Consider the following 27026-nt stretch of genomic DNA (forward strand, 5'->3'; position numbering starts at 1 on the left):
AACTTGCACCAGAACCTGGTAAGGTCGATCCGTTCCATTATCGATTATTTGAAGAGGTTGCCATCTGAAGATTCCTCAAAAGGGGCAACATAACCTAGAATTGTTTCGAGAAAATTCCCGTTCGTTATCGATTTTTCCTGGATTTTCTAGCGGTCGGACACTTTGATTTACAGTAGGTTGAATAGTGAATCTCCGGCGGAAAATTACCCTGTCCCTTGCAGCTGATTTCGATTGTATAATTTCATCATTCGAGGGGCCAGTTCATGCGGTGTTCTTGTGTGTGGCTTGCTTTTATTGGCCGGCTCCACTCGTTGTTGGTGTTCAAAGTTGGTCACACTAGCCCCATCAGTGTCATCTCACACATCGAATCGAACCGCTCCGCATCGTAGTGTTCCGCTTTGTTTATAATTGTGTGCGTGTCGCGCCGCTGCTGACGAGCGCGTATATACAGCCCACAACGTGAGATTACCGGGAGGATGAAGTGGCACGACGGTGCATTACGTACAGCTATCCGGTCGAAGGTTGATTCTGATGTGAATCGTTTCTGTTGCAAAATGATACGCTGAATGCGTAATTGGTGCGGTTGCTGTTGAATGGTGAGGTTTCTTATCACCTGGTAGAAAACGTGATTAGCACGAGGTGTTCTCGGGAGATTTTTTTCTTGCTGGCGCCCGGTGCCTATCTGAAGCTGCGCTTTTACACTGCGGGAGTGTCCTTCAATAGAACTGTCCAGATAGGAGAAAGCGATTTGCTTTGCTTGAGCTGAGGTTTTGATTACGTCGATAGTTGATTTTGTAGAACGTAGGTTTCCGTCTACTAATCCTCCAAAATATAGAAATGGAAAAATTTCACTTTAAACTGTATACGCCCTGCAGGGTAGATTATTCTAACGTTGGACGTAGCGATATACAGACTAAAAAACAAGCATGCAGAAATGCAGAATGGACTTCGTTAAAAATTCAACTCTAATGTCAAATATAACGGGTCGAGAAAAACATAATGAATGCATATGTTTGCCCTTTTCTCTGCGCACACTGAACATGATGCCACTAACCCTCAGGGATGCGCTGAAAACATACATTGTGCAAAACCGAGTATTCCTCTTCACAGTATTCGTTCAGCAGGTAGATAAGTGTCGCCTCAGACCCCCTCCCGTATGACTGTATCGGTAACACTTTTCAAGAACTGAACATTCGCTGTGTGTGAACTGAATCAGCCAACCGTCCAGTTTGTGAATCCATTCGCAATTCACGGTGAAAAGGGGGAAGCGCAGGCGATATGTGTTTACTGCAGCAGAACATCGTCGATACGAAAAAAGTGGGAACTTTTCGTGGCAAGGCAGAAACTAAAATGCTTGCATTGCACAGTGGTCCAGATCGCTAATTTAGGAGGAATTTTTACTTTCTGACAAACCTGTATAATTTAGCCGTATCATGTCTTAGGATGAATTTGTGTACTTTAGAAGATGCTTCTTTTTATTGGAATAGTTATTAGGGTGGTTCTAATTTATCTAAAATACGAAAATAAACTTTTTACTGATGAAAGATAGAGCTCCACAGTCTTCCACAAAGTTGTAAAGTAACTTATTTTGAATAAATTTGTTGAACATATTAAAGCTCTATCTCTTTTAGTTTTTGTTATACAAGAAATTTAAAAAAAAAGATTAGGGTGTTCCTGAAAAAAACGTTTTTTTAGTATAACTTTCATATCTTTTACTTTTTGTTAACACAACCTTTGAACAGCTTATTGAAAACTTCAAGCCGAGTATTTTTCTCCAAGACACCGAAGGTCTAACTTTTTTCTTTAAAAAGTTATGGACACTTTTCGTTAAAAAAATAGCCTATTTCAAGGCTCAATATCGCTGATGCGGGCACCTAAAATTGAATTCTGTTTCCACCACATGAAAGACCATACTTATTAGTATATTTGAGCAAAAATTGGCGAATACGATATTTTTTTAAAATTTGCAATTTAGATTTAAAGTTTGTAGTTTTGCAGGTTCAACGCATTAAAGCATTTACACACATATCGTTGTATTATGAAAAAAGCCACTTTCAAATATCATTCTCTCATCGCAGCAAGCTTTGCATAAGTGAAACGCCTGTCAAAAAAGGTTTCTGATTTTATTCGTTTTAAATAAAACTAGTAAATATGGATATTAGTCGAAGAGAGTTGGCGAATTTGCTTATTGCTGGTAAAAAGACAGATGAACTGCTTAAGTTCATTACAAGTAGTAATCCAAATGTAAAATTGAGACTTGTTAATGTTCGAAAGAAATTTTATATTTTGTTAAAACAACCTTTGAACAGCTTTTAGAAAACTTCAATCCACGTTTTTTCATAACTCTGAAAGTCTAACTTTATACTTTCAAAAGTTATGGAAACTTTTCACTCATAAATAGCCCTTTTTCAAATGTCATTATCTCTGATTGGGGCAAATAAAAGTAAGTTCGGATTGAACCATAGAAAAGAACATACTTTTAAGTATATTTGAGCAAAAATTGGAAAATATTATTTTTTTTAAGCATGTAATTTTAAATTTACTAACCAAAGTTTTAAATTTTATCGCATAGCGACATAAAAGAAATTGCCTAAAGCCTTTGTATTTCCTTTTCTGTTTTGCTTACATATCAACAATACAGAATGTGTTCATTAAAAATAATTTGGCTATGACAATAATTTATGATTTATATAAGGAGAATTTATTCAATGCCAATTAATTCAAAAGTAGATGCATTGCATTTTCAGGTATATCCAGCGGTGCTCGTTGAATTCGACGTTTACATTTAAGAGAAATTATAGGATCTGATGAAACAAGAAGTCTCTTGAAAACGTCATCAAGATTGACGAGTCGATCGAATTTGCGTGCGTGGAATTCTCGGAATCTGCGAATACTTTTATTCCTGGTTTCTTGAACTTCTTCACTGCACATACCTACTGGCAGCATGTTATGTTGAATAATGCTTCCTCCATGGACCAGGAGTTTATGCACGGTTGGTGAGAGAGCGTACCAACCATACAGGCGTACATAAAGCAATCGTGTATCTTCGGCGTAACTCCGGTAAGCATCCGCGTTAATTCCCAATTTGCTGTTGATGATTGTTAATAGCACATACATACGTTCTAGCAACATTTCGTCCAACCCGGTTTCTTCTGCAACGACATCTCGGTTTCTGAAAATTTTTCGAGCTGTGTTACCATCGTTAGAATTTCCGCCACCTGGCAAAGGTTCGCTAATACGAAGACCTAAACGGTCACGTAACGCTTGTCGAATTTTTATTTGTCGTTCCTTAAGCTCGCTGGTATTTTTGCCTACGCGCCAACGCGGTTTTGCTAGAGCTAAACGGTAAGCAATATTCAATAGTAACTCCATTGCTCGTATTAATGCATGTAAAGGTGAAAAAACATATAAACTATCCGGTGGATCGCTGGCTTCCAGTAAAGGATCATTCAATCGCTTTCCGGAGCGTTTGCATATATAACACGCTTGAGACGGTGTGCCTGTTACGTCATTCACTACCTTCGTATCAACCATGGAAAATATGAAGCTTGAACTAATCGGAATCTTGCGCATATTAACATTTACTATAGTCGGGACTAATTCATCGATTTGCTTGTTCATCGCGGCAACTTCATCCTTTGTTAGTTCAGGATTTTCCTTCTTGAAAATTAATTTTACTGGTCGGCACAGGGATACTGAAGATGGAAAATCATTATTCCAAAGAATGCAATCTCTTGACTCATCTTTCCGGCGACTAACTACACGTAAAGGTACTATAGATAGAGCAAATATATGCGAATCGTTATACTCGAATAGTTCTCCATTTTCATCTTCGTCAACGCACATTTGCTTGTATCTATGTTCAAGTGGAAAAGAGACTGTCAGTCAAAGTTTAGAAGAAAAATAATGTTGCCTACCGGGAATGGTTGCTGCTTCCATCGCAGCCCCACTTAAAGATAACAAACGTATTATCCTCAGGATGCAGTGGTAGAACTCCAATATTCAGAAACGAGATGAGTCGTTCCACGGTATGGTTAACAAGAGCTTGAAGGGGAACATACGCACAAGAAGGCTGAACAGAAATTCCTGAAAAAAATTGTTGATTCAGGGACGAATCTTTGAGAATAGTACATACCGATCGGATAGCATAGTTTCTTTTCTTCTACTATTTTATTATACGCGGGATAAATGTCCAAACCCTTCTGCATAACTGAGCTGCGTATGTTTTGGTACTGCGCCTTAGAAAAATCATTTTCACAAATAAATCTAAGTGCCTCCTCCGCAGTAAACGCTTCTGCAATCGGGACAGCCATAGATCCTAAATTCTCTACGGTAGATCTGACGGGACTTTTCGACAATCGTTCGATTTGTCTGCCAACTAAACGGAAACCAGTAGAATTAGCGTTGACGGCTGACGCTAAACCAAGTTCTTCCGTGGAATACTTATCGCGCAACTTTCCTAATCTTTTTATTTTGGCTCTGCGACATATTTCGGAAAATGGTTTCCTCTTTCGGCCTTTACCTTTACCTTCGACTTCGAATCTTAGCTTTCCTTCAAGCCACACAAAATTTTCCAGCTCAAACCGAATTTGCGTGCGCTTACTCCGAATCCACAACCTTCTAAATTCCAACATGAAGATTTTTATTTTCTTCCGAGCACTAACAAGTCTCAATTTTACATTTGGATTACTACTTGTAATGAACTTAAGCAGTTCATCTGTCTTTTTACCAGCAATAAGCAAATTCGCCAACTCTCTTCGACTAATATCCATATTTACTAGTTTTATTTAAAACGAATAAAATCAGAAACCTTTTTTGACAGTCGTTTCACTTATGCAAAGCTTGCTGCGATGAGAGAATGATATTTGAAAGTGGCTTTTTTCATAATACAACGATATGTGTGTAAATGCTTTAATGCGTTGAACCTGCAAAACTACAAACTTTAAATCTAAATTGCAAATTTTAAAAAAATATCGTATTCGCCAATTTTTGCTCAAATATACTAATAAGTATGGTCTTTCATGTGGTGGAAACAGAATTCAATTTTAGGTGCCCGCATCAGCGATATTGAGCCTTGAAATAGGCTATTTTTTTAACGAAAAGTGTCCATAACTTTTTAAAGAAAAAAGTTAGACCTTCGGTGTCTTGGAGAAAAATACTCGGCTTGAAGTTTTCAATAAGCTGTTCAAAGGTTGTGTTAACAAAAAGTAAAAGATATGAAAGTTATACTAAAAAAACGTTTTTTTCAGGAACACCCTAATCTTTTTTTTAAAATTTCTTGTATAACAAAAACTAAAAGAGATAGAGCTTTAATATGTTCAACAAATTTATTCAAAATAAGTTACTTTACAACTTTGTGGAAGACTGTGGAGCTCTATCTTTCATCAGTAAAAAGTTTATTTTCGTATTTTAGATAAATTAGAACCACCCTAATAACTATTCCAATAAAAAGAAGCATCTTCTAAAGTACACAAATTCATCCTAAGACATGATACGGCTAAATTATACAGGTTTGTCAGAAAGTAAAAATTCCTCCTAAATTAGCGATCTGGACCACTGTGCATTGGTGGGGCTGAGGGATGCTGCTGTTTTTAAACGGATACTCGAATTGTTTTGGAGAATAATGAAAGGTAAATTCACTGTTTTTATTTATTATCGAGATCTTAATTGTCTGTAGTTCAAGAGTTCTCTGAACAGACAGAGACACCCACGAGGTGATGAATGAACAAGGTCCCTGACCTACTATGAGCCTTGGCCGGTTTGAGTTACTGACTATTGTCGCCTTTCGACTTGCTCAGAGATCCATATAAGGTGTTTCGGGACAGCCAATGGTTTGCTGATATTCTCCTCTCGCTATATTGTGGCTGGGGCTGCGTGTTGTATTGGTTAGGTGCTAATTTGTTTTGAATAGGCACTCTAATAGCAGGGTATCAGGGTACATCGGTACAGGGTAGTAAAAAGATGGGCTTGTTAAAACCAAGTTTTAACATTTTAAGTAACAAGCTTTTAAATTTGTTGTAGCGCTGATTTGTATTGCTATATCTTAACTATTCTATAACAGATTCGAAAAATTAAACTCCCAATCTTAGTTGCCGCAACCGCAACATTGAAATATTATAATTAATATTATAATATTTCAATGTTGCGGTTAATATTATACGACATGAAAATTCAATTTTTCCTTGACAAGTTCTTTTTACCCACAAAATGTCCTGTATGTATGCAATGTTCATGTTCTGAAGGGACATCAGCACGGTTCGAAAATTACGATTCAACACAACGTATTGCATACATAGAGGGCATTTTGTGGGTAAGAAAAATCATGTTACGAAAAATTGAATTTTTATGTCAATTGAGTAGTTTATGTCGTTTCTGCTTACGTTATATGATAGGGTGTGCTTTTCCATATTTTAAACATCTTGTGGCAATATACATGAAACTAGAGCTTCTTTATGACGACACATAGATGTCCGTACCATAAAATATCCTCATCCCAATAAATTACATTCGCAATGAGATTTGGAATATGGGCTGATTTATGATGGAATTCCAACCGAAGGCAACAACCCATCCTGAATGAATCGGTTTTCGAATCGGTTGTTACATTTGCGCTTAAATTCTAAAAGAAAACATTCCGATTGCGATGAGCAGGGAATCTGCTGTCAAAACGAGTGAAACAGAGAGTTGTGAGAGAAAGAGTTTCAACTTTTCTTGGTGGAAACCAATGCGTAAAATGTATGGGCGCAAACAGTTTTTTTTAGATTTTATTTGAAAATTTTCAAGTAAGTATCTAAATAAACTTCTACAAACTGTTCCCATATTTTTTCTGCATCAAATGTGTATTCATTTTAGAGCCACAATATTATAGTTTCTCCAAAATCCCAAGCTTTAATATCTTTCCCATACATTTAAATTCACCATAGCCACCACTGAAGCAGTGCCATCTCTTAAATATTTCCATGAAAGTATTACCTAATTATTAGCCGATTTTCAAACTGAATGTATCTAATCATATCCATAAACCTATGGTTATCAATTGAGGTTAAAATTTTAAGGTTCTGTGGGAGAATAGTGGAGATATAGGAACTTGAAGCTAGCGTTCCAACTAATTTCGAGGATTGAGGCTCCGCGTAGCTTTTTTAGGCTTGGTGCTAGGACTGTTAATGAGTAACACCGACTACTCGAAAACGCCCTAAAGTACGAACTTGGACAATGTTTTCTGAACATTGCAGAACTATTGTCTTTGATCCACTTACAAGATTCAAAAGCAAAAGAACCATGCACACATTCTCCATTTCTTATTGCATTGGAAAAGATCAGTCTCGGCCACAAATACTATTTTGGTTGACGAGGGGTAGTGTATCTGCATCCCAGAACAGACCCAGGACCATAATGGCCTTATTCGCTCTGCATTCCTTCAACGGCATTTGCTCGAAAAACTGTCGAATTTTAACACCATTTGTTGATAGGGAACATGGATGCTACTAGGTATCTGCTACACCACCATGATTTCAAAGCCAACATCTAAAACGCCACGTTAAGGTCGATCCACAATGAACAGAATCGATTCCATTCGACACAACTTTGTGAAAGTAGAGTTCGTTTTATAAATTACTAGCTAATACCCATCGCGCGTTGCTGCGACACTGCGAAATAGGAGGAAAACGCAATTTGTTCCAAAGCACCATCTGGCGGGCAGATAATCTCCAACTAATAGCACACAAACACGCCCCGTACCAAATACCTACTATGTGCAAATTTTTACGGAAATCGGTTAAGCCGTTTGGGAGTCTATAAATCATATACATACAAACTTTGACTTTTATATATATAGATAGATAGATAGATAGATTTATTGATGCATCATGGTATAAAGTTTTTGTTATTCACCGACATGTCCAAAACAACACTTTTCATCAGTTAGCGGTCCTATATTTTCGCTTTTAACAAACAACTAAAGATTGAGTCATGCCGTACCATGCCTGACTAGTGAAAATCGAGCTTCGAGCAAAACGAGCAGAACTATTTGAACTGTCAGTGGGGCCCATAATTTTTGCGCCCGCTGAGATGTTGACTTATGTCAGTTCAATACAAATGGGATAGGGGTGCCATATACGTGGATGCCACACAACCGCGTGTGTCAGCAGCTGTTTCAGTTGCCGCCGTGCTTCGATCGTCTCTGACACTGATCCAGCATCCAAACGTGTATCATCCATGAGTAGGTCTCAACTATTTCAACTGCAATCTGGGTAGTCATCTTTCTCTTAACAAACTGCCAGGCATCGCGTCAGTTGGTATAGTGCCGCTGTGGTTCGTTCTCGCCAGAAGATTCACTGATAGTGCTGATGTTCAGGTGCTATTCGTGATATGCTTCAGATAGTTAATATTCGAGCCAGTAGAACTCCTTGAGCGTCTGGCATACGTGTTCCGACGGAAATTGAGGGTTCGATAAAAGAGATCTCTTCTATGAGATAAGCGAGTTTAACAAGAGAGAATGAGACACTTACTACCATTGAAATGAAATCTGTGAGTAGCACCAATAAAACTTAATTTCTGTACGTGATGGCGCTGGGCTTGTGGCCTTCGACTGGCATGGTCCATTCTCATTCGTTCGGAAGTCTTCTTTGCTGGTTGATAGATATTAGTTTCTAATTGCAAGTTGGTCAATTCGCTTGGGTGGGGGACACGTGGATCCTACTAGTTGTCAACTCTTTTGACCGTGGGTATGAGGCTAGTTCAGGAAAGGAGTGCAGGATTGGCACCAAAGAGATAGTTATTTATTCAGGACTTTTTCTTACGATTATTTAACTCGATCAAGCTCACCGATTCTCAGAAATGATAAGCAGCCCTTTCGTGTCGGAGTGGTCTGTTCGAGTCGAACAAAGTGGACAATCCGTTCGAGCAAAATTTGTGGGAAATAGTGGATAAATAATTCTTATGTCCTTTATGGGCAGATTCTTTTCGTAAAACCCTAAAATGCGTTCATTCGTCTAGTTACTCAGGATAAAAATAATAGAAAAAATTGAGGGTTTGCCTGGTCCATAATGTAATGAATACGTGTATTGACTAGAACAGGAATAATCGAATTCTGGTATAAGATAGAGATGAATAGTACAGTTGTAGGAAAAAGTATTTGGGAGTAAGGACTAATACTGCTAGTAAGTTTACCATATCAATTAATAGTCGATTGATCCGCTTCGGACGTAGGAGACAAAAAGGAGATTAGGAAGCGACAGAAACGGAATTTGTCAATATGATGTAGACTCCAAGACGTTTTCATAGGATTACACAGACACGACGTTACACGCTCTAAACATGCCTCAAATAGTATGTATGTATGCATGTATGTATGAATGTGAGCCCGTATGTATGCATGTATGCATGGAAATGTATAGGAGCAATGTATCCCTGAGCAACATGGAAGGACAGCCTCTGAGCCACCAAAACGCTCATGGGAAGCCGGGTGCGCGGTCATAGGTGTGACCATAAAGCACTGCACACACTGTCAAGTGCAACGGTGAGACCAAGGAGTTTTTATTCTCTAAGCATCTTGGGTGAGACGGGGAGCACGTCGTTTGGCATAAGTTCGTTTGGCATAAGTTCATTTGGCATAAGTTCATTTGCCATAAGTTCATTTGGCATAATGTTCATTTGGCATAACCGTAGGTGACACATACGGTCGTTTGGCATAATGTTCATTTGACATAATGGTCATTTGGCATAATGGTCATTTGGCATAATGGTCGTTTGGCATAATGGTCATTTGGCATAATGGTCGTTTGGCATAATTTGAAATATACATTGAAATCACTGTTATATTAGGCGTTGACGATGCCTAATGTGGCTACGCCACATCGCTTTAAACGTGGTACTGTCCGACATCGCTCCGCTCCGTCGGACTTAAACTAGCTGATAGCCCCTATGTTTAAGTAATCCGGGCAAACGAGTGGATCACAGATTTGCTTGCAAGGGGCTACCGTTCCGACGGGGGTATACAGATTCAAAGAACTGCTCATGTTTGAAAGAAGGAGTCAACTCCTAAGTTTAAGTAATCCGGGCAAACGAGTGGATCACAGATTTGCTTGCAAGGGGCTGCCGTTCCGACGGGGGTATACAGATTCAAAGAACTGCTCATGTTTGAAAGAAGGAGTCAACTCCTAAGTTTAAGTAATCCAGGCAAACGAGTGGATCACAGATTCGCTTGCAAGGGGCTGCCGTTCCGACGGGGGTATACAGATTCAAAGAACTGCTCATGTTTGAAAGAAGGAGTCAACTCCTAAGTTTAAGTAATCCGGGCAAACGAGTGGATCACAGATTTGCTTGCAAGGGGCTGCCGTTCCGACGGGGGTATACAGATTCAAAGAACTGCTCATGTTTGAAAGAAGGAGTCAACTCCTAAGTTTAAGTAATCCAGGCAAACGAGTGGATCACAGATTCGCTTGCAAGGGGCTGCCGTTCCGACGGGGGTATACAGATTCAAAGAACTGCTCATGTTTGAAAGAAGGAGTCAACTCCTAAGTTTAAGTAATCCGGGCAAACGAGTGGATCACAGATTCCACTCGTTTGCCCGGATTACTTAAACTTAGGAGTTGACTCCTTCTTTCAAACATGAGCAGTTCTTTGAATCTGTATACCCCCGTCGGAACGGCAGCCCCTTGCAAGCGAATCTGTGATCCACTCGTTTGCCCGGATTACTTAAACTTAGGAGTTGACTCCTTCTTTCAAACATGAGCAGTTCTTTGAATCTGTATACCCCCGTCGGAACGGTAGCCCCTTGCAAGCAAATCTGTGATCCACTCGTTTGCCCGGATTACTTAAACATAGGGGCTATCAGCTAGTTTAAGTCCGACGGAGCGGAGCGATGTCGGACAGCACCACGTTTAAAGCGATGTGGCGTAGCCACATTAGGCATCGTCAACGCCTAATATAACAAAGATTTCATAGACATCTAGTCCTGTATGTGTTTGTATTTTGCTGGATCGACAAAAGTTACTTCTTCCGAAAGGCGCCATCCACTGTCGTCGATTTTGGTGATTGGGATTTTTCCAGTCACCGTCTGCGACCCGACACTCGAGATTGCAGATCTCGTTCGGAATTTAACCTTCGTCGTGTGATGAGCGTAGCTTCGCAACTCGTTGATGGAAACGGTGGCTCCCTGCTTCTCGACGCCCATACAGTGGGCCATTTCTACCGCAACAAAATTACTTAGAAGCCGCTATCCAGGAAAACGCGACAGAGATCAGATTGGCGATGTTTGTCAATGACATCGACCACAACGGTGATCTGTAGTACGGAGTTCGCACTGGTGGAAAATAAGTTTAGCTGGTTGTAGATACTTGGTGGTCTACCGAAATGGGTGCCTTCGGATCGTCGATGAACGATGATTGCGGCTGATGTACTTTGCTTATCATCGTTGCTTTTGGTTAGATGTTCTGCATCTTTATGCAACAAAGTCTAGTGGCGAGCTGCACCCTTGCGGCGGAACTTAGAGGAAGATCTTCTGGTGAGTTGTCCAGTTGTAGCACTGCTTATCGACTCACATTTTTCCATTCTTTTGGGAGCTGTGAAAAGTGATGATGGTCGATCAATGGCAGTTGCGGTGGGAATCGTCGCAATCAAAGGTTATAATAAATTCGTCATTTGGTTACTGAACCTGCATAACTTTTCTGACTTGATATCCACCGTATAACTGTTGCTATTGGATTACTCGCTGCTGGAAGTTGAATCAGCTTCTGGGTTCTAGATGTCATATATTTGATACCTTGGTTCGTATTTTGGAAGCTTTTCATTGTGTGGACTTTCAGACGGCGCCGGTGGTTGAGTGGTAAGCGTGACCGCCACTCATTCCAGTTGGTCTGGGTTCAATCCCATCCGAGGTCGTTGAGATTTTTCTGAGGTGAAAAAATCTGTGGTCATGACGTCTTCCTTCGGAAGGGAAGTAAAGCCGTTGATCCCCCCCGGTCCATGAGTTTTTTGATGATGGATCGATATCTCGTCCAGATAGTGGAGTCACCTCTCTGGCGTCGGTAAAGAAGAAGTAGATCCAACTTCTATACTTACTAACAAATATCCTCCTCCCGTGATACTTGTGGAGTGCGCAGTAGTATATACGGCCTCTAGCAAAAGCAAGTATCGGACTGACAATTCCTTCCCTTTCCTTCCGCGATCAACGTTCGGTCCTGGCCGGCGCCCGGTATTGATCAATAAACACTTTAGGATTACCAGGAGTTGCACATTGAAAGATGTTTCGCTACTCCCAAGCATAATTATCTACTGATTCCCTGTGCAACTTCAGCTAGTCCAGATCGATAACGTTCAGCCTCAGGGGTGGTCGCACAAGCTCTCAAGCTCTCTCCTTTTCGTTGTGTGGACTTTCATTTCGACGTGTCGAGGATGTTTACATCTAGAACCATGATCATATGTGGTCTGATACGTCCGGCATTAACTCGTTCAAGATGTTTCCTTACAAACCGGGGCAATTTCGTTCACATGTAATTGCAACTATTTATGGATTCAAATGTCAAACTTTTTTTTCTTAAACGAAAGCATCCCCGGATGAGATGATAGAGTTCCATAGGTTAAGGCATCAACCGTAGAAATTGGTGTTTATAGGAGATGCTGTTGGATTATGACTTGTAGTCTTAAACTCACTGCCGAAAATGTCCATAAAATCCTGGTGAATTTGTGCTTCCCTCACATTCGGGATGAGCGCCATCGTTTTACTGTGGAATCTACTCTTGATGCAAAATGCGTCGGTCAATGGTTGTAATCAGATACCTAACTTCTTCTTGGTCACAAAAAGGAACCGTCATTTTCTTTGGTTCTGCGGCGATAAACACTTTTTATTCCCAACGTTATTCCCCTAAAACCACAAGCGATGTGGGAACTTTCGACCACGTCAGTAAAGCACAAAGCTTCTCGTAGTACGCACGGTATGCACAGGAACTAAACACGTTCGGACAACCTTTATGAACTCGTTGATCATCAGCTACCGTGCATATTGTCTTGTCAGAGTTTGTAGTTCGATTACACGAAGGGTGGTACATTTTAAAGGTCGAAAGGGCCTCTTTCACTGCTCTGCTATCGACGGTCATGACGTTGATATCGTGCGCGAATCCAAAAAACATGTGAGATCTCGTGATGATAGTTCCATTGCTTTTCACATTAGAACTTCAAATCGAATCTGCGAGCGCTATGTTCAACAATCAATTAAATAATGCATCATCCTGCTTCATGCCCACGTTACGTTAACTGAAATGTAAGCCTAAGTCATTCTGGAAGCATGGACGACGACACTAAAGAAATTCCGTCAAACTTTCAAGTTTTTTTTCCTATAATCTTCTCACATCACAACAAGTTGCTGTTGAATAGTTCCTTCCTGTTGGAAAGCGTAAGCGCTATCCAAATTGTTCCCTCTTTGTGGCTTGTTTTTCCAACCCACAAAGAGGGAACAATTCGGACAACTATTATTACCCGAAATTAAGACTATTCGAGGTGGAATTAAGACTATTCGAGCTGGCTGCTTTAGATCGTATCGACAACGACTAGCATGCTCTATTTAACGACTGTTGGATGGATTCACCGATAAAGTGCAGATTGATGCTATTTACGTAGATCTATTCGCGGCTTTCGGCAAAGAGGTATTCATAAACAAGTTCTTCGTCAGTTTCGTTCCTATCTTTATGGAGAACTTAGCACTAATCAGTAAATTTCTTTAGTATATGAGTATTCCTGTACCTTAACGATTAGTTGAATAAATAATAATTTTTTCCTACATTGGGGAACGTTTTTCCTAAAAAAAATCGCTGCTTTAAGCTCTAAAAAATTCATTTCGGGATAACTGAGTTTAAAATTTAAAGTTAACACTACTCTTGGTAGACGAAGCGAGCTTGGAAGCGCTGTTACTTGCGATCTATTTCTCGGATCTCTATAAAAATTTGGGGAAACATTCTCAAGGAGTTGTACTTTCAGATAAAGTAATAAAAAAATTCGATTTTTTAAACATAAAAAGGCATGTAACCCCTTAATGCTAATTTTTTATCAATCTTTAAATGTAACGAGTTTATTCAAACAAATAAAACGGCGTTCATCCGTCGAATGATTTGCCTACGGATCGTGATTTGATTTGCCTATGGATTCGCGTACACCTCAGTGTAAACTTGCGCTGTGCTAACTTTTGAACTTTTTGTGGTCTCCTTAGAAAAAAATACCCTGTAATGTAACAATTTAACAATGTTTACCCACTTTTTTGGAAAACGGCTTTCGATTCAAGATGTTTTGCTTTGTATTCGCAGAATTGTGATTGGTCGACCTGATTTCTTCAGTAAGGTAAAGGACAATACTGTTAGCATCTTTTATCATATAACAATAATCGATTGATCCGCTTCGGACCTAGAAGACAAACAGGAGATTAGAAACAAGACAGAAACGGTTTCAATTCAAAGTTTGTTTAGTGCAAGCCACGAAAACTCAATCACGCTAGCAGGAGAACATTTTATAAGAGTAGACAAAATAGAAGATGGTACATAAGAATACTCTTTGAGACAATCGTGTGCAAAATGTTGTCCTCCTGAGGACCAATGTTTACTTGGCAGGCAGTCGCCGCTTCATCCGAATTTGCAAAAGTTGAATCGCGGGACAGAGATCCGCTTAGCCGTAGCTTGCAATCCTATTAGTCTGCTAAACAAGAGCCTAAATAAAATCGCATGTGAGTTTCTGAATCGGACGACTGGGTCCACGTACCAGATGGAAAGTGACGAGCATTGGACATAACGGCTATTCCGAGGACAGAGACCGATCCCATTTTGATTAGTCGAGACACGAAATTTATGGAACTGTAAATTAATTCGCAGGTGTTGATGCAGTAGATTGTTACGAAACCTGCTGATCTAGGAGCATCGCGCTTAGCAATAGAAAAAAAAAAACAATGTAACATTGCGACCCGAGGAAGCGAAAATTAATTATGATGCGATTTTTTGGGAAAAAAATATCTAACGAATAGCTGTTGAAAAATTTCTTCCGATGCTCGGCAAGATCGACAAAGTGTATACTGCCAAAGCGGTTGAATAAGAAGGTTCATGCTTGCTTAACGATGGAGGAACCGAAAAATGTTCGAAAAGAAAGGAATTCGCCAAGAAAGTTAACCGAATTGCGTCTTGGAAGAACGGTCACTGGAAGCAAGTGGGTATACCAAGTGAAATATGACTATGGAGATATGTTGGCGCTAGTTACCATACATATCTGATTTCATTCATCAGTTATTTGATAATTGCACGTAGAAAATTGATATACCTTGACGTTAAAACGACATATCATCGAAGTTGGGAAGATGACGTGACCTGGGATTCTGACCAAGTTTGGCTGAAGCATGTTTATATACATACAAACACGTTCGATGAAAAATCGCCTATTTACTAGTTTAGCTTGACGGTACTGTCCTGGAATGTGCATATAACAGGTGCACTGAAGTATTTTTTGCGCATGGAGATAATTAATTAATGAAGTAGGAAGATATACGTCGGCTAAGACAAATCTCAAAATGTTGGCAGCTTGATTTTGGTTATCGAAGGCCGAACATGCGAAAAACGCCGATGGATGAAGAGCTCTTGGAGTGTAACGAAAAGTTGGAAGGACTATCGATGTATAGCTCCGATATCACAAGGTACTTATTCATTTAGATTTATCCAGGCATGCCGTAGACTCAGTTGATTAGCATGTGGTAAATATGCAAAAATAGCCGACTTCTGCGGTAGAAGACAAAAAGTTAAGTCATCGAGAAACTCTGAACGTGCTCTTATGATCCTAATCGACCGTTCTCTATACTTTCTTCTTCAACCCCTCGGTCTAGTTTGAGTACTGATTCTAAGTAATCTTTTAAATTCTTTGTTAATTGAATGTAGGTGTTGCTGCACATATCGGCACATGCTCGACTAGATATATCAATAAGCATCCTGGGAAGAATATTAAGGAATATTACGCAATTAGATTGAATAGCAGCGAATAAGATGGTGCGCTACCTACTAGATAGAGAGTTTTTGAAGCGGGCATTAACTGGAGATGCAACAGATCTTGTCGGCTTTGTAGATGCTGGCAGGGGAAAAGATCTGAAGAATAGAAAGTTTACTTCGGGATTCTCGTTCTTCTTGAAGGAGCAGCTATTTTCTAGGCAGGACCCTTTCGTGGATGACACTTTTTTCGATGGAAATTGAATGTTTCCCTGAGCGAAGTTTAAAGTGTTACAATCAAAAATTCGGTCAAACATTTTATTAATATTTTTTTTAATTCGTACAAAACAAAGTAAAGTTTCATCAAGTTTTGCACAGCCTCCGTGATCACTTTCCTCGTCGCAGAACACCAGTTTGCCGTGAATTGCATTTTGCTGGTAACTGTCTTTCGAGTTTTCTTGAGTCTTGACGAACTCAGGAGATATTTTGGGAGGGTTCATGTCCTTGATCACCACGTGGCATGCCACCCTGACCTTTTTCCGTAATGACAAGATGCTAAATCCGGCCAAACGGAACAATTGCTTGAGGAAAGACAATAGACGTTTTCCAGGTCATAAATTTGATGGTCCCGGTTACGATGTAGCTCTTCAAGCCACAGAAACAGATGGCCTGCTACACGAGATATTTCTTTGACAATAATGTTTTTGAAAATCTCTGCCACCTTGCCTCTTTCAATCGTCGTATAATATTTCCCTGGCCAGGAAGTTATTTAAAGTGTGCCGTGATGTAGCTTTCGTTATCGTGGTACAGCAATCAAACTTCGTCCGCATCTTCATGTATAGCTTCCGCAATCGTTCTCTGGCCTGTGGCCGCGCTCCGGGTAGCAGTAAGCGGCGTCTGAAGCTCAACTAAAATCTAGAAGATTTGAGAGCCGAAATGATCTGTATCAGCATTACCCTCGTTGGGGATATTGAATATTATCAACGAAGGGAATCAAGTGATGTGAGAATGGCGAGGATTGTCTCGACGATCAAGCAGAAACAGGGTTGAATTTACGCGGAGAACAGGGATAACATGACAGGAACTGTGTTATGTACAAGTCTCGACAAATATATGATTATGACGTATAAGCCAACTGTCAAAATTCATTTGGCAAACATGACTCATAATTAGCGTTATACAAAAAAAACTCCTTACATCGTTTAGGAAAACTCAGATATCAATTCCGAAGGACTGGAATTGATAGAATACTTGCATAAGACGAATCTGTAAAAATACTCAACGGAGAAAATAACCCTAAATGTGTACGGTGTGGTAAGAAGTGTTGTTAGATGTTACACTGTGCTTCGACAGAATTTTGCATTAGTGTGCTGATTCACGCATAACGAAAACTTTTCGTTATCATATCATAAACACATTTTCTTTGATCATTCAACGCTTCAAGGACTTTGTTACACATCGTAGTCTCAAAGACGTGTATCAATCGCTGTAGAAACGCTTCCTTAATTGTTGACTTGGATTAGGATCCATTGTCGTTCATGTAGGCAAAGCCAAACCTTGATACTCATTCCATTTCGAAGCTGGACCCGCTGTTTCGACAGACTTAGCCGCTGATTACTAATGCACAGGACAATTGCAGGGCCAAGAACCTATTGACAGGTAAGAATCTGACTAATGATTATTAGGGGCAAACAGTCCGTCACCGTCCTGGTTCGATTTGAAAAAATAGTTGAACCTTTAATGTAAATATCTGCATTTTGTATTATCGAAAAATATACTACAGGTAGGGAGCAGCAGAAACACGACTCACAATTTATTTTATCTTAGCATAATATCTCGACACTGACACTTTCGACTTCGGACACCATTAAACGGCAAAGCTAGAGAGGGATGTTTGTAGAAAGCGAGAGGTTGTTTTCATGATAACCTTAATACTTTTCTAATTAGATCGGACGTTGCGTCAGTGATGGAGCATTCTGTTTAACCCTTTAGCGTGTAACCATTATCAAATTTAAGTTGCATGCTCCAAACATGTAAACAACCCTACCTTTTCCAGTAATTCAGCTGTGGAGATCGATTAAATCCTTGCTTCAGGTGTGTGGGCGTTGAAATATTGCAACTAAATTCGATTCCGTTGTTGACTACTCCTTTGTTCAAGCGTACGAATAAATCAGCTGGGCTGTCGCGTAGCAGCATCTTTACACTATAAAATATAACTTTACCTCCCTTATAAGTACATCGTAGTCCCTTTCCACTCCTCACCGGATGACTAGTTTGGTTAAAGCTGCTTTTACTTACGTCTCTTACTTTTTCTGGTTTCCAATCTCGCACACTGTCACCGAGAAGGTGCGAAAACGATGCTGGTGAGAACGGTCGACGTGTGCTGTTTACGGTTACGGTCGCAAGGTAATGACACACCGTTACCGTCATATGAGTGGTTTATTTTGGTCGGGTTTGCTCCAATTTTGTTTCAACACCGTCGCAGAACTATTTTGAAATAGCACAAACTGGAGAGAGCACATGCATATGTAGCAAATCTAGTCGAGCTGTGGTTTCTACTTTGTGATTCAGAATCGGTTCCGCTACGTCAGTTTGTTTGGTATGGTATAGTCAGGTGTTGCTAATAATATTGTTGAATTCGTCTTCCAAAACTCAAATAGTGCGAAAATTAAATGGTAATCAAAATCGATGGCTAAATTAGTCAAACTCGTTTCAATCAGGTGTGAAACATACGACACACCGAAGTATCTATTGAAACAAGCGCTGCAATTGACGGGTGGCTTGTATAGACATTCTCGTCTGCCAACCCAGCCGCACTACCCTGAACAAAAATCAACTACTTTTATGGTATTGAGCGATCAGCGCAGCAATAATACCTGTCTGCTCGCGCTAATACCCCTTCGCATCTGTTGGTTACATTATTGCTTCTACTGGCAACATGGATATATTTAAACGACATTTACCTATACCGGAGAACATTTGTTTGGGATTGGCACTTATCCGTATTTCCCGCAAACATTCCTATTATTCCATTTAAACTTTAAAAACCGCACATTTTAAAGACCCACCGAAAAATGGATCTGCACCAATAATGATTGATTTGACACACACACACACACTGAACCACTCAGCAACGGCATACTCAACCCCACTTCGGTTTCATGACTCGGTTTCCATAAACGTAAACACACACCGCGCGCGCACACACGGTTTCATCATCGGCTAAAAACAACTTGTCTAACTAATATTTCTTTCTTGGTTCTCTCCCCCCATCCATCCACCGCACTTCCCACTCCGGTTCGGGTGTGCTATTTTTACACAGATCATGCGTTGCATTCGCCGGCCGAAATCGTGTGCTTGGCGTGGCCGCCAAGAACCAGCAGGTGACTAACATGAGCAACACAATCGGCGGCTTCAAGCGGTTACTGGGCCGCAAGTACAACGATCCACACGTGCAAAACGAGTTGCGAAAAATACCGTACAGAGTGGAAGCCCGACCTGATGGTGGTGTCGGTATACGAGTCCAGTATCAGGACGAGGAGCACGTGTTCAGCCCGGAACAGATAACGGCCATGCTTTTCACTAAACTGAGAGAGGATGCGTTCAAGGAACTCAAGACACAGATTAATGATTGCGTTATCACGGTACCATCGTTCTTCACCAACGCCGAGCGGCAGGCTCTGCTCGATGCGGCCGGTATCTGCGGAATCAATGTACTCCGAATGATGAGCGAAACCACAGCCACAGCACTGAGCTACGGTTTCTACAAGCAGGACTTACCGGCACCGGAGGAGAAACCTCGCAACGTAATCTTTGTCGATTTTGGACACTCGGCCCTACAAGTTTCGGCCTGCGCTTTCCATAAGGGAAAACTAAAGATGTTGGCTTGCTGTTCCGATCAGGTCGGTGGTCGAGATTTCGATTACGCGCTAGCCGATTACTTCACAAACGAGTTCCAGACGAAGTACAAAATTGATCCCAGGACAAACAAGAGGTATGGTATTGATTGTGTTTGCTCTAATAAATAGGCTTTAATTTTGTTTTTTTTTTCTCCCAAAACAGAGCTTTCCTCCGTCTATTAACCGAGGTGGAGAAGTTGAAAAAACAGATGTCGGCCAATAGCACCAAGTTGCCGTTGAACATTGAGTGCTTCATGAATGAGATCGACGTCCACTCAACGATTCAGCGATCTATTATGGAGGAACTGTGCGCCGGGGTACTCCAGCGTATCGAAGCCACAATGAAAAAGTTGCTTAAAGACTCCAACCTTACCCTGGAGGATATACATTCCGTCGAGATTGTCGGTGGCAGCACCCGTATCCCGGCAATCAAGCATTTGATCGAGCAAATTTTCGGCAAACAAGCTAGCACTACGCTGAACCAGGATGAAGCGGTCTCGCGCGGTGCTGCCCTGCAGTGCGCTATCCTATCACCGGCGGTACGTGTTCGTGAGTTCAGCTGCAGTGACGTTCAGGCGTACCCCGTACTAATCTCCTGGGATGATGGAACCCAGCGCAATGAGATGAAAGTTTTCGAGCAGTACCATGCCACTCCATTCTCTCGACTGTTGACCGTTCATAGGCGGGAACCGCTTACGATTAACGTTCATTACGAACCGAATAGTGTTCCATATCCCGATCCATTCATCGGCTCGTTCCACATTAAGGACATAAAACCGAACGCGAACGGTGATCCACAGGAAGTGAAAATCAAAGTTCGCATCAACCAGAACGGGATAATTTTAGTTTCTAGCGCCAGCATGGTTGAAAAACGCGAAAGTGAAGAGCCTGCTACGCCTCCGGCTACTGCCAACGGTGACGAACAGCAACCCAATTCGCCACCGGGAGAGGAGCCTTCGAAAACTGGAGAACCAATGGATATGCAAGAGGTAACTATCAACTGTTTGCTTCATTGTTTGTTTATCGTTGGTGTTTCAAGTTCTCTTGTTCTAACAAAAAACATGTCGATAGAACCGCTCAGACAGTAGCATCATACTGAAACAGCCATCTGTTTAAGATCAAGCGCGCTAACCAACACCGCCCTATGAAACTCTTCCTTCCCCCTTCTATACTGTTTGTTATTTTTTGTTTGTGATATTTGTGCAAGAAATTAAACCAACCCACAGATTTCGAAATTGCCTTCGCCACTGAAACTAGAGTTCAAGTAGAGCTTCCTGCTGATTCTCTGTTCTCTATTCCTTCTCCACACCTTCTTCTAGGGAAGCGATGATGAGCAAACTAGAAAAGATACTAAATCAGACACCGATAACAGTGCAGGTGGCGGGAGTTGGACGCAAAAGGTCAGCAGATGGTTTACCTCTTCGGTACGTCTAACCTAAACATACCAAATTAAAACTATCGAGATAAAGAAATAGAGAGAGACAAGCTAGCAACTGATGTATCCTACACAATTTTCCTTTTTTTATGTTCTATACTCCAAATACTTGTACTTACTATCCTACTTTGTTCTATTGGCTATTTGTGATCTGTTTACTTTTCGATGGTCAACTCTTCTAGACTGTTTAATTGAGATTAGTTAACTAACTCTAGGACCGGTTTTTGTGGTAGCAGCACTTTCCGCCAGCTTCCTCAGTCTAGCTGATAAAGGATGTTCCCTTCTAGTTCCTTGTAGCTCGTCTTTTTCTTGTCGGAAATTGTGCTTTAAAGTTAATGTTAAAGTTTGATGTAAATTTTGTTCAGGCGGTTTGAGGATAGATAACCCAAAGAGGCAAACCACCGTTCAGTGTTCGACTTGTAAAAAAGCCCTCCAACTCCCCGTTTAGTGAGAATTAGGAAAATTGTGTATCAATTTTTACGAGTTTTTCTTTTGAAGTATGTGTTCACTTTCTTTTAGTAAGTTTTTGTTATATATTAACACATTTATTAATGGTGTTACCCTGCACTTCTAATTTTAATTAACAATTTGTTTTATAGAGGTTTGCTCACATTCCCTTACTGTTATTGATAAATTGCTTATTCAATGAGTACTAAACTACTTTTAATCGTAAGTCAGTCCCATGTTTTATGGGATTCCCTATCCACAAGGGACTGACTTGCGCTTATAGGCAGTTAAGTTGAGGACATTCACAGTTTGGACAGGTGGACCACAGTAGCCAACCTAGCCCAGTAGTTCCCCTATTAATAGAAGGAAACTATTTTTTAACACGTAAAGAACAAGAATTATAAAACCTTCTATAAAAAATTATATATAAAACTTTCTATACAGAACTATCAATGGTAGTTTAAGGTTCAAGTTACCTTTTTTAAGCATGTGTTAGAATTGAATGCTTGGTAGTGTGCGTAGGAAAATTTGTGTTCAGCTTTGCCACCGGATTATCCATTTAAACCTTTTTAAAACTCTAAAAGAAGAATATCAGTCGATTTATTAAATCATCACGATTCAATTCATGCAAAATACCTGCTGGAAAAACTATCGACTTAGCTAAATGGTGCTTTTGAAAAAGTGGCTGTGGTTTTTTCATTGCGCAGTTGTGTTGCGTACCCCAGCTCGGTGTGGTAGTGTGATAAAAAGTCACAGCCACTTTTTCAAAAGCACCATCCAGCTAAGCCGATGGTTTTTCCAGCAGGTATTTTGCATGAATTGAATCGTGACGATCTAATAAATCGACTGATATTCTTCTTTTAGAGTTTTGAAAAGGTTTAAATGGATAATCTGGTGGCAAAGCTGAACACAATTTTTCTTACGCATACTACCAAGCCTTGAGGTAACTTGAGCCTTAAAAGTTGATGGCATTTATATTTGCATTTTATCATGCCTTTGTTTATCGGGCTTTAACCCCTAAAAATCATTCGCCTTAGGCATCCTTGGTGGATATAAAGCAAAAATTGTGTGATAGGATTTTTTTTCATTGGATACAATATCAATCCTTAAGTTTTATAATGGTTAATTCTAAAAAAGCTGTTCGGTTTGAAAAATTAGGTGTTTTTAGCAGGCTTTTCAAATTCTAATTTGGAAATATGTCCAACACTTTCAGAGCTGAAATCCAGATATAGGGTAATGGGCCCTTTTTTCGTCATATTTCTGTTATTGCTATTACGATTTGGAGTCGTTGGATAGATCAGTGTTGGCCATCTTTGTTCAACGCATTGGGTCAAATGGTAGGGCGATAATTGGGACACTCGATTCGAGCTTTCGTTGCGCTCAAACTCGAACCTTTCTCGACAAACATATGAATACGGCTTAAAAGCCAACTGTCAAAATTCTCTTTAAAAGGAAATTCCGGACAAACCGTTACTCGGCAATCACAAATATTGTTAGTAAACAAAAGAGAAAAGTTTTCTCTTTCATTAACTGCTACGGACTGTGTTTATCCAGTAACGGTTTGTTCGGAATTTTTTTTCAAAGAGTATTTTGACAGTTGCCGTAATTTGATTTTGATTAAGCCGTAATCATATGTTTCTCGCGATTTCATCGTTTTCAGTGAATTTGTATTATTATATTGGTTCTTAACAACAAAACAAAGCTATTGATGCCAATTTATACGCATTCCATCGATTGTAGGCCTTCTTATTAGTTAAATAGTGAGGCACTCTTCTTAATACGGTGAAATTAAGCCCTTTACCCTAGTATTAGGATGAAAAAGGTAATGCAATGAAATCTTATTAAATTATCAGTAAACCTGAAGTTCGTGTGCAAGTGTTACTTTTGTCTTGCATCGGAACAAATATATCATAACTTTGATAAACAAGATGGATAAAAACTAGTGGAAAAATAATCCTTTAATTTGCAATTCAATTTGCATATTTGTCAATAAATTACATTCAAGTAAAAGACGTAACTCGCTTCCAACTATATTTAATTCGGGCATTAATTTGTAATTAGAGGGGGTTAGCCACAAAACAACCTGAATAGTGGTCGCAGTACCAAAGTTTCCCCTACAAGAAAAAGAGATCTTTAAACTTTTTCGGAAAGATGCTGACTACAATCTAAATTAGGATCTAAAAAGTTCAATTTAATCATTTGAGCTAATCATATGCATTATACAGCTTTAAGAAGGAATTGTTTATCAGACAGTTTAAGCATTCATAGAGGTAGTCAACATGTATATCTCTACTAATAAGATGTGACAACTGGTGCTGAAAGCAAATAAACCCTTTGCGACGCAGTGGAACGTATACGTCCTACCTACATCGAAATACGAATTCTTGCTTTTAATCAACTCTTAGGGATGTAAGGAGTACCACTAGCACAAAAAACTACGTGAATTTGTTAATTACTTATTAGTTATAAACAGTTAAAACTCAAAAATCTCGTTTTTTTACAATAAATTCAATTGTGTCTGAACCAAGAGTTCTAGAGGTTTAAAACTTTTTTGTGTAAGTATCTCAAACATTGAACTAAATAATAGATTTTTTGTAGAATTTTTCGTAGGTCAGTTTTATCGAAAATAATTTATCAAGATATGCAAAAATGAAGTTTATTATTATGTTTGTCAATAAAAGATGCTGAGAGACAGGGATAACTTCTCAACTAGCATAAAAATAGATTATGTGGTTAATGAGGTCGCTGATTACGATTCTGATAACAGAATTTGAAAATTCAAAATATTGGCTACACAATGGCAGCCATTTTTACGAAATTTACGAATTTTGCTACAATGAGCATAAAACTCGATTTACGAGAGCCTAGATTTAGACGACCGCCTGCACTGTCCATAATCGCAAATCAGTCCCATGTTGTATGGGAATTCCTATCTACATGGGACTGACTTGCGATTATAGGCAGTGCAGTTCTTAGGTGATTTCGCCATAATTTCACAAGTTTATGCACTGTAGAGCTCTAGAGCGACTTTCGTAGGGTTAAATTGGCATTTTCCTAACAGTTAATGGTGAGGGTTGGTACTGGGCTTGTCTTCGACTAGAGCGACTCATTGTCATTGGCTAGGACTTCATATTCTATTGTTATATGCGTATTTCTACTCAGACGTAAATTGATCAATTCACTTGGGGTCTGGGCGTCTTTTGATTTTATGTGCGAAGCTACAAACTAGTGCTTTTTTTATTTAGTTCATTTGACACGGCTCATAGCGATAGCTTACGGAGCCGTGGATCTTTTATGTGTTCACAATATGTAAAAAATAAAAATAGAAACAAATATTATTGTTTGTCCGTTGGATCTCGTGCGCGCAACTTTTTATTGCGAGCGGAGACCTTCTTTCGCGGCTCGCCTACTGCGTCATGGAGACCGTTTAATTCTCTCCTGTCCTCCAAATCAAGGTCATCATCGTTAAAAGTGCCTTGGTGCTCGCGACCAGATGTTCTTTCCTGCTTCTTGCACTTACGGGTGACCAATGTAAATCCGTCGTCATTCTTATTATCTTCATCACCGATGTTACTTACAGTTGTTTCAGGGGTGCTGGATGCTGCTTTGGCAGTTGTCAATATGGACTGAACAGCTGCCACAAATTTGGCAACCGTTTGTGGTTCAGGTATTGGTATTGAAAATTCTTTTTGGGTTGGTTTGCCGTGGATGCTTTGGCAATCGGTAGAGATGCATTCTCCTCTGTATCTTCCGCGCAAGGTTGTCCGTGGTGCGCTGTCTGATTACAGTTTTTCCCCTCATGGGTGCATAACGTAGTTTGATTAATAGTAGCTTCGTGGGTTTTGAGTTTTATAGTCAAGTGGGAGGGGATAGGTCTTTCGATCCGCATCCTCACCACAAGAACACCGTTAGGTGTACCCGGGAAGAAATTTCTCCATGTATCACGTGTAACGGATTCTACTACTCCGTATTGCGACATGTATTTTGCGATTAGATCAGGAGGGGTACGTCATGTAACTTTACATCTACATAGTCTTTTTCTATATAAACGGGAATCTTAATTCCAACTTTATCACTTTCAGCCACGTGCTTCAAGTTATTCTGCAAAACGAAACGTTCGGCTTGTGCTAACGTGTTGAATGATATGAGCACTACATTGCGAAGATGATGATACTGTAGATACATAACCTCCTTGAGCTTTAGCTGCATCTTTATCTTCAGCAGGTAGCAGCTTCACGAAAACTCAATCTTATTGAACAGATTTTAAAGTCAACGACCGCTGTGTTGGGTCGGAGCAGAGATTTTTCGTCAACTTTACTCATGATGGCAAGAATAAATTAAAAGTTTCCTTTGTTCTCGAGACAATGCACACTAGATCGAGAGGTTGCTAGTTGTTGTTCACTTGGTTCGATTGTACGTCTGACTTGGGCAGAAGTAGAAAGTAGACTGAACTAGTGCTTTATTGGCACCAGTTACATCATAAATCCAGTTACAGACTTTGTGTGAACTCCTAAAGCTACTAGCTGATGATTTCTGTTCTTCTTGTTATTTCGGTTTTTTAAATGCTAATTTGCCTCCTTAGATCGGTGTGTTCGGTTCGAGTAGAATACTCAGCTTGTTTACACGTCTATTCGGTTTAAGAAAGTTGAGTTTGTTTATTTGTTCTATCTACACCAACAGACCACTTGGCCATAGTGGTAGTTCCTTAAACTAGTTGCATTTAAGGATATACAATATTTTAGCTGTTATCGAATTCCTCGTTAAGTGGAAGTCACCTACCGTTGCTACGCTGTTCAATATACGCTAAAGTCCGGTAACAGTGCTCTGACGACCATAGTTGACTTTCCTGAAAAGTAATCGCAGGAGAGAGTTAATATGTAAAGTGCAAATGCGACCTTAAAGAATCAGTCGTCCGAAGATTGTAGAGCAATCCGCCCTGGCAGACAGTCCGAGACGAACAGGGCTCGAGATTCCTAGAGTGTCGAGCTGTATTAATTGACAACGATTTTCGTAGTTCGCCAGCTGAAACCATTTTCGTCAAGGAAGATGTCGGTGTGCAAAGCGCATGAACCGGCGTTGGAAAGCCTCCGATTCTGTCAACCCCGTTATGGTAGTAAGAATTCCAAACAACAACAATATTCTAGTGTTACGCGAACCAACGTGCAATAAAGCGACTTTAAACACTATTCGCAAGATGAATCCCAGCTGTCTTGATTCCTTATCCATGAATGTTTGAATGCTAATGCTGAATCTATGATGACACTGCCTTGCCTTGACTTGAAAGTGTTTTTGAATACTCAA

General features: G+C 40.0%; 1 protein-coding gene across 2 annotated transcripts in view; it reads left to right on the forward strand.

Moving 5' to 3' along the window:
- LOC131688445 (heat shock 70 kDa protein 4) overlaps nt 1-27026 on the forward strand; it is a 35276-nt gene that overhangs the window by 590 nt on the left and 7660 nt on the right. Inside the window, exons 2-4 of one of the 2 annotated variants that reach the window (XM_058972692.1) lie at nt 19267-19938; nt 20007-20832; nt 21163-21267. In XM_058972692.1, the coding sequence (XP_058828675.1) occupies nt 19267-19938; nt 20007-20832; nt 21163-21267 (1603 nt within the window). The remainder of the gene's footprint in view (nt 1-19266; nt 19939-20006; nt 20833-21162; nt 21268-27026) is intronic. The other variant, XM_058972693.1, reaches the window with a different exon arrangement.

This window comes from Topomyia yanbarensis, chromosome 3, assembly GCF_030247195.1.
Source record: "Topomyia yanbarensis strain Yona2022 chromosome 3, ASM3024719v1, whole genome shotgun sequence".
NCBI classification, from domain to species: domain Eukaryota; kingdom Metazoa; phylum Arthropoda; class Insecta; order Diptera; family Culicidae; genus Topomyia; species Topomyia yanbarensis.